We start from the raw sequence: 14,326 nt of genomic DNA on the forward strand, positions 1-14,326 counted from the left end.
CTTCCTACTTCCTATAGTTCATTGCGCTACAATATGAATTATAAATAATTTGATTTTTCCGATTTTTCATCCCATAGTACGTCCTCCATTCCTGATTTCCCGCTAAACTGAGTCTATCCCCCCTTCTGCTCCGAAAATTCTCAAGGTCTCGCATGATTGGAGCACGCGGGAGCAAACCAACAGTGATTGGACGGGATTGCCGACTGTTCTTGGATCGCCTCTTTCCTTGCCGCTTGTTGAGCTGGATCATCTGTTTTTAAAGTTTGTTGTGTTTTTTTACTATCAATGAAAATGAATTGAATTTCGCTGTGGCAGCGACCAATCCCAGTATCTTTTCCGATTGTAGCAAAATTTGCGTGTTGCAAAAATCGCTCAACAATGTGTGCAAAAATCGAAAATCAACTCTTTTGTTTGGGATACTGGGAAAAGGCGCTGCCACAGCGATTTACTCACTGACAGTTTGATTTTTTGCTCTTCTGCACATCATTAAGTCGTAAGTAGGTTTTGTGTATATATTTAAAAAAGATTCACCGCTGAAAAGTTTTTAGAACAGGCCAATAGTAAATTGTAGGAAGCAAAATGAAAATAAATTATTTTTTCTGACGTTTTTATCAATTTTTTCCGGTTCTTAATTTCTGCTTGCTTTTCAAAATTAAATTTGTGTTTGATTAATTTTACAATTATTATTCCATACATAATTAATCCATCACAAAATTTCGTGCTCCTTGTATGTATTAGCTGTAGCAGGATTTCACATTAATTTAGCTCTTCTCTCACATTTAAATGCAATTTTCTATGTGAAAAATATGAACAATTAAAAAATGTAATATAATTATCCATAAAAAATAATGTGATATTTATTTAATAACCTATTTAAAAAAATTATTTGTACATTATGTTATAAACTGATCAGTTGGGAGGAAAAGTTAACCCAGCAGTAACATATGTTGTTATTTTCCAAAAGAATATTGTTTCTGAAAGTGATTTCCATCTTTTTTCTCACTTTGAAATTTACAGACTAAAAATGGATGTTGAGGAGGACAACGTTGATATCATCGGAGCAAGAGAGTCACTGCAGAGAATTTCGGACATCGTAAAAGATGATTCAGTGTCTGCTTCAAGCAAAGAAAAGTGCTCGGTCTCAAAAACAATAAAACTGGCCCAGAAATTTCAGGATACTGCTGGCGTGGAAAATCTGGGCAGACCTTTCGTTTCATTGGAGTGCATGACGGACTTCTTCATGCGAAACAAAAAACTCGATCCCATCCTTGCCAACGTGGACAGCTCTACCAGCGTGGATGGCACCTTGATGAGCGAGTACTTATGGCACAACTTCCACAAAAGGGCGGCTGCTGGCCACTTTTTGCCAAGCAGTAAAAGAACCAAAATGGTCCGGCCTGAGAAAAGAGAAGAAGTTTCTCCGTTTCAAACAGCTGTTGTTGTCGAGGACGCCTGGACAAAAATCGAAGACTTGCCACTGTTCGCCAAGGAGCCTGCTGGCCTCCAAGAACCGGAAAAAGAGGAGGAGATGGAGGTCATGGACTCAAACAACACCTACCTTGACTCCCAATCTGCGGAGGATGAAAAAGTTTCCGTAGCCGAGTTTCTAGCCCAGTGCCAAGAGTCAAAAAGCGGCACCTTTCCCCCCGAATTCTTCTCCAAACTCTGTTCGCAGCCTGAATCGAATTTGCTCACCCTATTCGCCTCCTGCAGCAACTCAGACCTGTTCATTCCCCTCCTTCTGCACTCCGCCACCGAGAACATCAAACTGCTGATTCCCCTGTGCGAGAAAATCCTGCTCCCCTTGTCCAGACGTGACGGCTTCGACGTCACCATCATCGGCAAAACCTGCACCCTGATGATATCGCATCCACTCCTGGTGTCCACGCACCTGCTGGTTCCCTTGGCCAGGGATGATTCGAGCGGCAAAGCTCTGTCCATCAAGCTGACCAACCTGTGCGAAAACGAGGAGGTCAGGCACACATTCCTGACGTGTTTGTTGAATTCGGACTGGACCGCCAGAAAGGGTGACCTTGAGTTGCTGCAGTGTCTGTTAGGTTCTTCGATTCCAAGGAACGCGGTGATTGTCCAGTTGGTTTGCCAGATGTTCAGAGACGCGGACGCCGAACTGAAAAGCAGCTCGGATTTTGCGAAACTGCTCCTGCAAGCAATTAAAACTCTGAAGGGTGACCTGACTGAGGAGTGTCGAATTCTGCTCCGAGCGGCTGTGGCTGAGATTAAATCTCCTCTGAGAGGCCTTATGGAGAAGCAGCTGCGGTGATTTATTTCATAAAGGTGAATATTTTGTTTTTTGAAATTCAGGGAGGATTATAAATAAAGAGCGAGATGAACTATTTGAATTTTGCAAACTTTAAATTTTAAATATAGACATTCCATTTAAATTGGTTTATTTTTATCTAGAGATTTGTATGATTAATGTTATAGGTTTGGGAATTTGAGACGATTAACTATTTTTTTCTATGTGCCAGACTTATTTATAACTCGAAATGAGTACGAATTACGGAGTTTCAAGTCATTTCAGTCAAATTAAAAATAGCCTAATACTTTCCAAATCGATATTAAATCATGAGAAACAGCTCAAAAACGCGGAAAACGGTTTACGTGTTCGGTTTTAGAGATTGTTCTTAAAATGTGTTCTACTCTTCTGGATTTTTACTTTCACTTAAATACAGTATTACTAAAAAATGAACGTTAAAATCATGTTGGTGTTAGGAATTAAACAAAAAATGAATTAATTCTGAAAGGTTTTCTTTTTTCCGTTTTGAAAATTAGGCTTCATCATGCAACTTCTTATTTGTTCCGTTATAAACAGAAAGAGATGGTTAAAAGTCGGTTTTGGCCATTAAAATTTAATAGCATATTATGAAAAATTATCTAAATAAATCCCTGTCGAGCTGTAAAATCAGTTGCTGACTTTGGAAATCTTTGGTATTAATTCAAAATCAAAATCTGTCAGTAAAATCATCTAACTTAAACCAAAGAGCTCATTTTAGAATTAAAAACTTTGTTAAAGAATTCCAACTCCCTCCTTTTAAAATGAGATATAAATTAATGGCAACAAAATCGTAAGGAGAAAATTGTTAAAGCAGTCTACAACCGTCTAAACCGTCTTAAAATAGTCTTCTTTGAAAATGTCTCAAATTCCCAACTCTGTATACAATTTTTTTAGTTAGCAAATGTCACAGCAATATGATAAATCACAGATTTTTTTGACAAACTCGTAAATTACTGAAAATGGTAGACTTGTTTAGCAATAGTGTGGAAGCTTTAAGTATTTTAAGAGAAAATAATCTTTTCCATCCACTCATCAAAAGTAAAAATCGCCTTATTAGTGCTCCTGGGATCTCTCTCTTTAAACATATCTGAAAATATGAAACTCCCAATCAGAAAAGCCCAATTTCAAACGATAAACTCACCAATCATGCACTTAAGCCTGACAGCACAGGCGATAAAGTCGTCAAACGTGATTTGGCCCTCCTTTGTGCCGTACCGGTGCATGAGAACGTTCAAAATCCTGCAATTCAGCTGGTAGCCAGCGGATGCGAGCGCATCCCGCAGCTCGAAATCGCTCAGCATCCCGGATCTGTCCTTGTCAAATTCCTTGAAAACCCGCTAAAAAATTTTTACACAACATTCCATTGCGATTCGTCATTTTAACGAATAATACAACATACTCTCCAATTGCAAACGTCCAGCCAGAGCGTTTTAAACTCTTCGTATCCGAGCTTTCCCGACCTGTCGGTGTCCATCATTGCCACCATGCTGCGGCAAATTTCCTTGGAAAATCCGCCTCGCTGAATCAGATTTGCCGGGCCAATAGAGCAGCGTTGCAAATCTAATTATTTGAGTAATTTAATTTCTTTGAAGCATAAATCATTTGCCTTTATTGATGGAGAAATCGAGGACGTTTTTCAACTCCATCCAATCTACTTCCAAGTCGTCGCCAGCGACGGCCTTGAAAAACTCCTGCACTCTTTTATCCAATTCCGCCTCGACAGGGGAGACGTTCACCTTCTTGATGGCTTCGACTAGCTCAACTTTCTTATCATTTTCTCTGGAAATTTTAATGGTTTTCATTATAACGCCTTATTTTTTATATTTAAATGTATACTCTAGGAGAATTTTGGTCTCCGAGAAAATCCTGAGTAGGAACTCTCCCTCCTCCTGGGGCTCGTAGGTCGAGGGCACAACGCAGTAAGTGCCGGGGGTCAGTCTGAATCTCTCCGTCACTTCTCGCAGGTTGATGAAAGCCTTGCATCTGTAGGTCGAGACGTTCTCAAGGAAAAAATGCGACGGCAGCGGCTTTATCTTGCTTGTGGTTTCATTCAGCTTGAAAAATAATTTTAATTGATGGTTTAATTAAGGCTTATCAAATATCACGTACTTGGTAAATGACGAAGCCAATGTTGAGGCTTTGGGCTCCCATTTTCCGCTGCGCTCTGCGGTTTTTCTGCATCAGCGCCACAACCACTTCGCAATCAACCGCGCCATTGAAGGACGGCTCCAAAGTCACTCTGTATTGCGGATTGTAGCTAAAGGTTTCTTTTTCGAGAATTTAGAATTCGCATCAGGTGCAGAAAGAAATTAAATTTTACTCGGATAGTTGCGGCAACCCCCGGCCGTCGTTCCGCGCACCCATTCGCCTTCGAAAACGCTCGCTTCCCAGCACTTCTTCCCTTGGTTGTCACTGTTCCAAGAGCCAGGGCCTAAGAGGCAGATTTCCAATCGGCTGAATTTACGCACAAAATCGCGGAATGACATCCAGAATTCTCCGTCTTTATCGAATGTCAGACCGATTCGGTTTTTTTCCTCCTGAGGGATGAACTGCCACTCTTGAGATCTGAAAAAATCATTAAATGTCGTATCAAATTTAAAAATCACTTTCATTTGGGAAAGTCGTTTTGGTGTGTGGAGTGGTGCCACCAGCAGGAGGCTCCATCGTTCAATTCCAATTTTCAGGTACTTGCATTGTGGATTTTCTGATTTATTTGTTTTTAATTTTTCATTCCTTCTCCTTCACATTCTATATAGGCGTAAATAGATTTTATTTGATGTGGTTAAAACCAAAATTTGGTTCAGCCAATCACGGTAAAAACGGCAGCAAGGTTTTTTTTAAATTGTTTTTTCCTTTCTCCCATAAAACCGACTGAGCCGATTTTGATTTCCTTCCGCGAATAGGATGCACAGCAGCAGAATTTATTTGAGACTAAATTGAACAAACAATTTTCTAACCTGAACTAGGATAATTACCTAAAACTGTTGTTTTAAATGCGCCGAGTACTAAAAACATATTCCCTGATTGCATAGCTCTTATTTTTTTAAATCAACACTATGGACTTAAAAAAATAATTGAACCGAGGCTGTTGACGGTTTCAAACACTATTAACGACTTCCCCGAATGGCTCATAAAACTCTGCTGAAGAAATTAACAAAAAAATTTAAAAACCGTAAAACTCGAGTAAAACACGCGCTTGGTTGACTTTCCAACCATTATAATTAAAACAATTATCGCTTACTCGTCAGACCAGGCGCCTTTCCATTCAACTTCGTTTCCCCACGGGTTGCGCAGGCGAATCAAAGGGATTTTCCCGGTAACTCTTGGAGTCTTGATGTCCACGTACTGCACTTTGGTGACGCTGTACGCGTGTCCCATAATTAGACCGTCGGGGGTGCGGCATTCAAACTGATCAGGACTGTCAGGCTGTTTAAAATTAATTTACAAAATCATAATAAATAACTAAAAGGAATTCGTGAAATACTTCAATGGAAGCACCCATCAGTGACTGGCGCTCGAACGAATCTTTCAGCGTTTTGAAAAACTGCATATCGACCTTATCCAGGTCGTGCAATTCAGTGACTCCTCCGGTGAAGTCCTCCATCGCCTCGCAAGTCGATCCACCTTTGAGCGCTTCATACGAGCCGTGCAGCCTTCAAAACAATTAGGAAATTATATATCAACGTCGATGATTTTTGTAAATTATACTTTGCGTAAGCCTTTTCTAAAAGCGCACTCCAAAATTCATTCTGCTGGGTCGACCTCAAGAAGACTAGTTCGCCGTTGAAGGTCGGCAGTCTGTCATCTATCACCACCTCGACCCATTTTCCAAACTGCCAGAACCTGTCAAATGCGCGTTTGTTCTTAGAATATTCTGTTGCATTTCACAATTTGTGAATATAATAAACCTGAAATGAAATATTCCCGCGTAGTCCTTCTTGAAGCTCTGATCCTCGGGCACCACTTGGCAAAACAGCGAGTTGTGCAAAGTCAAATTGGCCAGTGCCGCCAAAAGCCAGCAGTCGGCTGCAAGTAATGAAAATTACACGCTCCGAAATTACAAGTCAGCTCATTTTTTTTCATTTTACCCAGCTCGCCCTGCTTTATGTCGAATCTCGAGTAGCTTTCCACAAATAGACGCGGGTCTTTTGCAATTTGCTAGAATAGTGAGTTTTTATACATATATTTGTTGTCAGGTTCTGTTGATTTTCTTACCGATGGTCGCAGCCATTTCAATGGCATTGGAGGCGCTCTGCTGAAGAAAAGCGATTCATTGGTGCAGGGAAAATCAGGGTCTTCGTACAAGACTCCTTCCTGCAGACACTGCTGTCTCAAGGACGCGAAATCTTGCGATCCACCTTTCCTCCAAAACTGAAAGTAATTACTTATTAAATTAGGTGGCACCTTTTAATACAAAAATGCATATTTTTCTCTGCTACAATTCCCTTAAACATTTTAAAATCATATTGAAATTAGCTAAAAGAAAGTTTTGGAGCTAAAATCTTGGCAAATTCGGAAATCCGATAAACTGTATCTCTCAATAAATAAAACTAACGCAGATTTTCCAAGTCAGCTAGAAATTTTTTGAAAAATCACAAACATTTCCAGAAGTATGAATTGCATACATCATTTTGGAGGCTCATTGGATCGAGTTAAATATATATCACAGGAAATATATCCCTTTGGCAAACAAATTGTCATCCTTTATCAACCATTATCGAAAAAAACACCAGAATACTCGTATTAAATTGTGCGCTTCCTTGTCCCTTGTTAGTCCCAACAGTATAATATACAATCCCTCTTTCTCCCAAGACACGGAATACTAGATATAATAATTGTTTATTATTATGCTTAAGCAACATACTAAAGTGGCTTAATTTATTCGCTTTTCGAATGATGTGGTTGAGCCAACATATTTCCTTTGAAGTGCCGCTCTTACAACTCAACTGCGCATATTTAATGAGAAAGTGTTTTAAAGGCCAAATAAAGCTTATTAATCTATTTGCTCTGGGCAAATAGAAAATAAAAAAACTGGTTATTTTAGATGGGAGAAATTTTCGGTCGAGCTAAGGGCTTTAGGTCGTAGGACAGTTTATGAGCCAAATCTACAAAATTTATACCACTTATCAAGTCTTAAATATATAGCATGAATCTGTCAAAATTATTAATTTTGCTGAAAATTTCAGAGTGATGGTTTTTTCGTTTCCCACACTTAAAAAAACGTGATTTTTTGCCTATTTTGTCCAGGCTCTTACCATCAGAACTTCGAAAACTGCATAACTTTAACTCCCCCTAATGAATAAAGAATATAAATTAAGGGATGCCCAAACCGACGTTATAAACAAACTAAAAAAGCTGTTTTTATAAATTTCAGTTCTCAACATTGCGCTTTCGTTGAAATTATATTTGAGTCTAAAAACATTCGTGCAAAAAAACAATTTAGCTCTAATTAAAGGCTGCATGAAAAACTACACCATTAATTCCCTCCAAAATCATTTTCATCTCTTTTTACAGCCAGGAGAGGCATTTAACTAATTAGGGGGCATCATCTGTTGTCCTTCGAGGGCAGTTCAGTGTGAATAATACCGAGAGTAGCGTGCGTGTTGCTTCATAAAGTGTACTACTTCTTTGTATTGACCCTGGTGGCCGCTCGCAGGCGCCACGTATGGCTCTAGTGACGCGCCGGTTGCATAAAACCCAGCGAGCCTCGCGAAACCCAGCGACCCAGCGTGTTTCCGCGTTTCCCGCACAGCGAGGAGTAGATTGAATTAGAGATGCCTTTTTCAGGCCGGCACTCAGATTGTTTTGCAACTGACATGTATCAAATCAAATGAATGCCCGCCTTTGTTTCAGCGGGAAATAAATCTAGCTTACTGAAAACGTCAAATTATAATGAAAAAAATGAATTTTTCCTGATGGCTATATAAATATTGATTTTTTCCAAGCAAATATTGTTTGAAAATAATTTATATATGGTCACGGACCTACGAGTATATGAACTCGCGAGGCAATAAAACAGAGAGCTAAAATTGATGGAAACGGTGCAACAGGTTATTTTTTGAAGCGTGAGAGAGTAATTATTTTTGCGCCTTTTCCTTCCTCCACTATCCAATTTTCAGGTGTGTAATAGTTTCTACGGATTGGTTTTGCTCGTAATATTTTGCAAATCGAAGATTCGCCCGCATGTGTGTTTTAGTTTAGACACTGATAAAAATCAGGAAAAATAATTTTAGATTTCAGTTATTTTTCCATTTTGTTGCTTAAATTAAATAAATTTATTTAACAGTTCCGGAACGAGATAAGTTTGTTTTATTTTTATTTTAACGCTATTCAATAAATTTGTTAGTGTTTATTTTACTTTGCAAAATCTACTTCTGTTTCTAAAACCATGTCTGTTCGCGTTGGCAGTTTCTATTAGTCTGTTTTGTCTATTAATAAAAACAAGAAAGCCTCCCACCTCCGAACAAACAAACAAACTGCAAACCGCCCCTATACGTTTTCTCTCACCTTTGATCTGCTAAGTTTGACGGCGGCCTTATCCACATCTTTCTCCTGGAAGCCCCAGTTCTGGAAGGCGGAAAGGGCACGATTGCTCCAGACGCCGAGCGAGTAGAGGTCTGCCAAGTGCCTTTTCTCGGCGGCGTTCTCGACGGGCATGTTGGCCGAAATAGCCAGAAAGTGTGTAAAGCGCCCCGGTGACCAGCCCGCTCGCGAGTGCCGGTCTGACTCGCTCTCTGCCGTTTGTTATACTCGCGAAAGCGGCAGCCAGCGAGTGAATTAGCGCCGACGCATTCGCCTGAAATTAAGTGACAAAGCCCTCCTGCGCCCTTCTACTCGAGACTCAACCAGCACGCAGTTATCGTGCGTCGATCATCGCTCGCCCGGCGCCTTTTGACACCCGCCGCCGCCGCTTTAATTTTGGCTTAATCGCTCGGAAACTGACATTTTCCCTAACGACACCCAACAACAGCCTGACGCATGTTTTGCTCTGAATGTAAAAAGAGGAGCAGCATGAAATAAAAGAAAAGAGCAGATGATTATTTTATAAATCAGGAAGAAAAGGATAAAACTAAAATCAATTTCTTATTTTAATTTCTGTGCTGCAAAGGTTATTCAGGTCCTATTATTTCGTAAAATTTTGATACCAAAGCTTACTGCACGAACATTTTATAAAAAAACTGCTCATTAAAGAGAAATTCTGCATGTAACCAAATTAAAAGTAATAATTAAAATTTTTAAATCAAATGGATAAGTGGAATAATATTATAATTTAAAGAATAAATCGAGTTTGTTGTGAAGCTCAGTATTGATCCGTTCCGAAGAGCGGGCCGAGCTTCGCAAATATTTATCAACGCTTATCAACAAAGCTCGCTGTTTCATACAAGGGAAGTACATTTGTTATCTACCCCCAGCAGTCAGGTTTGAGGTTATACTTCCGCTTGTGAAGTGCTGCTACCGATTTTATCTATAGAATGAAACCACATTTTGACAGAAATAAAACGAAATAAATTTTAATTTCATTTCCAGAATTTATTTTTTTATAATAAGAGTTATGCGATGCTACTGATCAATCAGGGTTCCTCTTGGTTTAATTTTGACATAATCTTGAATATTACTTGATTCTGTTTTCCGCTTCACGCCGCTCTTCCTCTCCAGCTGCTTTTCGATAATTCTGGCGTTGTTTGCGTATGAGTCAGCCACTTCTCTCTGTAAATAAAAAAAAATGATCTAATTACCAAAAGAAATTGCCAAATTCCTACCGCTTCAATTTCATCCTCCTCTTCGTCGATGGTGGACACCGTGACCGACGAGAATTTGCCCATGTTTTTCGTGTGCTTGGTGACCATGACTTTCTTCGGAGCCGCGGCTGAAGGCGCTGCCGCCGCTGCTTGAGAGTAGAAATCTTTGATGGGATTCTCCCCGGAGCTCTTGAGGGCGCCTCTCACGATGAAGTGGACCGTACTTTGCTGGTCCAGTTTGTAATACAACAGGAGGCTACACCTGAAACATTTAATTATTTATCAAAACTGTGGCCAAAAACCCAAAAGGGTTATTGAAATAGTATGAAATGATAGGAAATAAGGAATTTTTGCTCATGATGTGTCATTGTTATTATTGAAAGAACCGATAAATTTAAAAAAATGAAGAAACCTAATTATTATTTAATTAATGCACATTTGTAGGAATTTACAATCAGGTCTTTGCTGGGAAGACCACAAACGTTTTAAAAAATTTATTTCTATTTGACAATTTTCTTTCTAAATGTGCAAAATTTAATCGTAAAATTTACTAGATAAAATTATCTTCACTAGTGTAGAAAACCCAAGGCCCAAAATTCCTAATTTTATTATTGTTTTTTCAAATAATTGATTGTTGAAAGAATCTTTTATCCAAATTATAATAATTTTTACTAGCAGTATGAATTAGTTTTCAATAAAATGAAAAAACCACATACTTTTTGCACTTAAACCGAAATTGTCGTTCAACTCCTTCCTCCCTTTTGATGTAAACTGTTTCGCCAGGGTCGCAAGTGATTTTGTGTGCGTGTTTGCTGCCGTCCACCACCCTGGCGCCGTCCCTTTTCCTCAGAGGCAGCTTCTCCATCAAACAGTCTGCAATTTCATAGTTTTAAATTAAAAGAATTTTACAGAAGTGAAGCGGACTTACCCAAAATCAGAGTCATATTGCCGCAAACGCAGAAATAGGTCCTCAAAGGTTTGTCGTCGCCGTATTCTTCCTGATCTCTGGCGTCCGAACAAACTATACTCCTCGAGACAACTTTCGGCATGATTGCTTGTAAGGTTTGAAGGCTCAAATAGGACTTGGGATTGCAGAAATGCTAATTGAACCACGTTAAGCAGTTTTGTTTACTGAATTGAATTAGAAGTCCTATAACAACGTCAACACAAACACATGACTGGTGTTTACGGTGAGTTAGTTTTAGTTGCTCGATTTCCCGCAGGTTTCTCACAAGCCTCTAATGGATAGTGCTGCCACCATACGGTCTATGTACTATACATACACACAAGTCCTGCACACATTATTTCAATTAAGCATAGCAAATTATTCATAATTAAAGAATTTTTGGGGGTAGAAGGTGGAAATTAAACCTTGCGGGATTTTCAACGAATTCTTCTCTTATTGAAACAGCTAGTCTCTTGGCGACTTAGTATAACAGTTCACAAGGACCTTTAAACAAAATTGATAAACGACTTAGAATTGACAATTTTAAGAGATTTGTCTTGAAGAACAATTTAAAATTAGAAAAGAATTTACCCGATTGAGCCGGGTCCTTCACAATTAAACGCTCGGAACAATTAAGATGCGACTTGTTGGCTCGTGTGTCCGGTGAAAACTAATTTAAATTAAAAATCTCTCTCTGTTGCATTAACGAATTTCTAACAATCATGAATAACAATACCCTAGACTAAAAATGAAAAAGGAGTGGGAGCTCGGCTCCGCAACAACTACAAATTAAAGTGGAACGATACTGGGCAACAATTGAAAACTATTTAAATTGTTGGATGCCTTAAACAATTGACCGATAAACAATTTGTTCAACAATTTGCAAAATGAAAAAAATGACCTTCCTACAATAAAAATTCAAATTTTGCCAATTTTCTCCAAAATTTACAGTGCTTGAACATATTTTCTTGGCATATTCCGATTCCTCTCGTCGAGATCTGTCCAACGGTGTATGCCACTTATTGGGGAAACTCTTGCTTTTGAAATTAAATCGGATTTCAAGTAAGGAGACAGCCATTACCATTTGAAAAGCACGGTAACTTTCCAGCCAATTTTCTCAAAAAATTACAGCGCTCCTTAGGTCAATTTAGGCTTTAACTGAATCCTAAGGGATGAGTTTATGCATTGGCAACAAGCATTTTCCAGGCTTTTCCAGTATCATTCCTCTTTAATAAGAAGTATTATACATTTGTTTTTTTAATTTTTTTTAAATACAGTTTTGGGAAGTTTTATTTTTTGCCATTTATTTTTTGCTTTTGTGACAAAAAAAATTGGAATTTGTTTTTTTTAAATTATAAAAAAATGTAATAGGAAAAGTTATGCGTTTATCGTTTCTTTCAAACCGGGAGAAATGCTGTTAAGAAAATAATTTTCAATTTGGAGTTTTTTATCGTATTTTTTTTATTTTACACTTAAAACCCCCTAGCTGAGTGAGCATCGGATAAGACTGTAAAATGCTGCATTAACGTGTAATTATAATTATGGTAATTATCAAGCCAACAAAAGTGAATTTACGGTCTCTAACGTAATGGTTTTGTTTAGTAAAGTCAAACTTCTATATAATATATTAAAATGTAGAAAATCAGAAGTCGGTGATCTAGTTACACCAAAAAATTACACGCTTCAAAAATAGCAATTCACAAGGGTAGGCACGCACAATGCGCAAATATGTTTCCTGTCCGGCGAAAATTGACTGAGAGCTTCCTTCCTGGCACAATCCCCATAAACCAGCACCCCCAATCCTTTTATATGCGCATAAAAACACACTCGTTTTTGGTCCCCTCGTGCACAGAGGGCAACAAGGGTGTAATGAGACCTGCAGGGGGAGAAAATGTCCCGCAGCCATACGTTCGTGCAGTGCACACATACTAGAGTATTTTATATGCCGTCATGATGGAGTTGTTATTGCACAATGAACCACCGCCCTTGACTCGGCTGAAAAAAGAGACTGCAGCCCCAGGAGCGAGTGGAAAATATTATAGTATATGCAGCGCTGTTTATTATTCCACCGATATGCGGCGGACAATGTGTTCAACGTCACACAGTTTCAGCGCGCGGCGACACGTTTTGCTAAGGGAGGAAAAGCTTTTGTGACTCCGTTGCCGGATTTTGGAATATCCGCCGGTGTTTTTTATGCTGTCAATGCGTACAATGGAGGTGAAAAGAAGCCTTTTTGTGATTTTTATTTCGAGCAAGTGAAGTAAAAATGTCGTATAATATAATCGCGTAAAGTGTCAAAAAAGAACAGCAGCTGTCAAAAAGTGAGTTCTTTTTTGTTACACCTGGTGAAATACGAAAAAATGCATTAGAAATAGAGGAGCGGTAATTTGTTTTCTATAAAATTTAAAGATTAACTTCGTTCTAATAAAATGCTATACGTATTGAAATGGTGGCAAGTTCTTTGAGTAATAGAGAGTGATGTATGATAAAAGCTATATTCAGTGTTGGTAGCTTTTTGTGATTCGAAAATTTAGTGGTTTTCGAAGGATCTTTTATTGAACTAAAATATAGATCAGCAGATTTTATTAATGTAGGCAGGATTTAAGCTTTGTAGAATTAAATAAATAACATACTTATGTTCTTTTTAGTTGCTTATAAAAAATGGTTTGATATATTTATTTTATGATAAAAATATTTTATAGTTTTTATATTAAAATTTAGCTTTGTTTTAATTTATTTTTTTAATAATAAATTTTATTTAAATATTGTTTAATTTAAATTATTGAAGCGTGCCAATAATATAACATTATTAAAATATATTTAGAAATTCAGATAAATATTTTGTGATGCCCACATATTAAAACAATTAATTGTAATCTAAAGTCTTATCTGTTTGGCTGAGTGTTATTTATAGTTTATATTTTATAGTTCAACAAATATCTCCTAACATTATTAAAATAAAAATAGAGTGAAATATACCATCATTCAGCAAAGAAAGCGAATTTTTTGTTATCAAGGAAATGGTTAGTTAGTTGCTGTATGCTTTTAGCGACTAGTTTCAACTTGTCAATACGTATCCAATTTTAACCAATCACCTTTTTCAAGATGGATGACCCCCAATGACGAATTATGCATCCAGTTTTAATTTACATAATCAAATCATTGCAATTTTAAAAATTTCAATCAGTAATATATCAGAGATTATATAAGTAGGGTCCATTATATTAAGAAAAAATTTTGCCGGCTGATTTAGTTCCTTGGTTAGCTTCCGATTTAATGGCAACACTATGCATAAAGCTGTTAAATGCTCAAGACTAATTGTAAATATTAAATAAATGGCTTAAT

General features: G+C 37.9%; 3 protein-coding genes across 3 annotated transcripts; 1 reads left to right on the forward strand and 2 right to left on the reverse strand.

Moving 5' to 3' along the window:
• The first annotated feature begins 443 nt into the window (after positions 1-443).
• Positions 444-2,360, forward strand: LOC135944157 (uncharacterized). Its single transcript, XM_065490942.1, has 2 exons — positions 444-493; positions 1,018-2,360. The coding sequence occupies exon 2, from the start codon at positions 1,025-1,027 to the stop codon at positions 2,279-2,281; it is 1,257 nt and encodes a 418-aa protein (XP_065347014.1). The 5' UTR covers positions 444-493; positions 1,018-1,024; the 3' UTR covers positions 2,282-2,360.
• Positions 2,350-9,167, reverse strand: LOC135944152 (calpain-B-like). Its single transcript, XM_065490932.1, has 14 exons — positions 8,804-9,167; positions 6,512-6,667; positions 6,385-6,454; positions 6,205-6,322; positions 6,005-6,139; positions 5,781-5,949; positions 5,538-5,722; positions 4,617-4,861; positions 4,406-4,563; positions 4,133-4,350; positions 3,903-4,075; positions 3,696-3,856; positions 3,438-3,633; positions 2,350-3,383 (listed from the first exon to the last, which is right to left on the reverse strand). The coding sequence occupies exons 1-14, from the start codon at positions 8,951-8,953 to the stop codon at positions 3,298-3,300; spliced, it is 2,220 nt and encodes a 739-aa protein (XP_065347004.1). The 5' UTR covers positions 8,954-9,167; the 3' UTR covers positions 2,350-3,297.
• Positions 9,168-9,805: 638 nt separating this feature from the next.
• Positions 9,806-11,186, reverse strand: LOC135943933 (STING ER exit protein). Its single transcript, XM_065490603.1, has 4 exons — positions 10,964-11,186; positions 10,752-10,908; positions 10,057-10,297; positions 9,806-10,003 (listed from the first exon to the last, which is right to left on the reverse strand). The coding sequence occupies exons 1-4, from the start codon at positions 11,082-11,084 to the stop codon at positions 9,857-9,859; spliced, it is 666 nt and encodes a 221-aa protein (XP_065346675.1). The 5' UTR covers positions 11,085-11,186; the 3' UTR covers positions 9,806-9,856.
• Positions 11,187-14,326: the final 3,140 nt, after the last annotated feature.

The sequence above is a fragment of the Cloeon dipterum genome, chromosome 4 (assembly GCF_949628265.1).
Source record: "Cloeon dipterum chromosome 4, ieCloDipt1.1, whole genome shotgun sequence".
NCBI classification, from domain to species: Eukaryota; Metazoa; Arthropoda; class Insecta; order Ephemeroptera; family Baetidae; genus Cloeon; species Cloeon dipterum.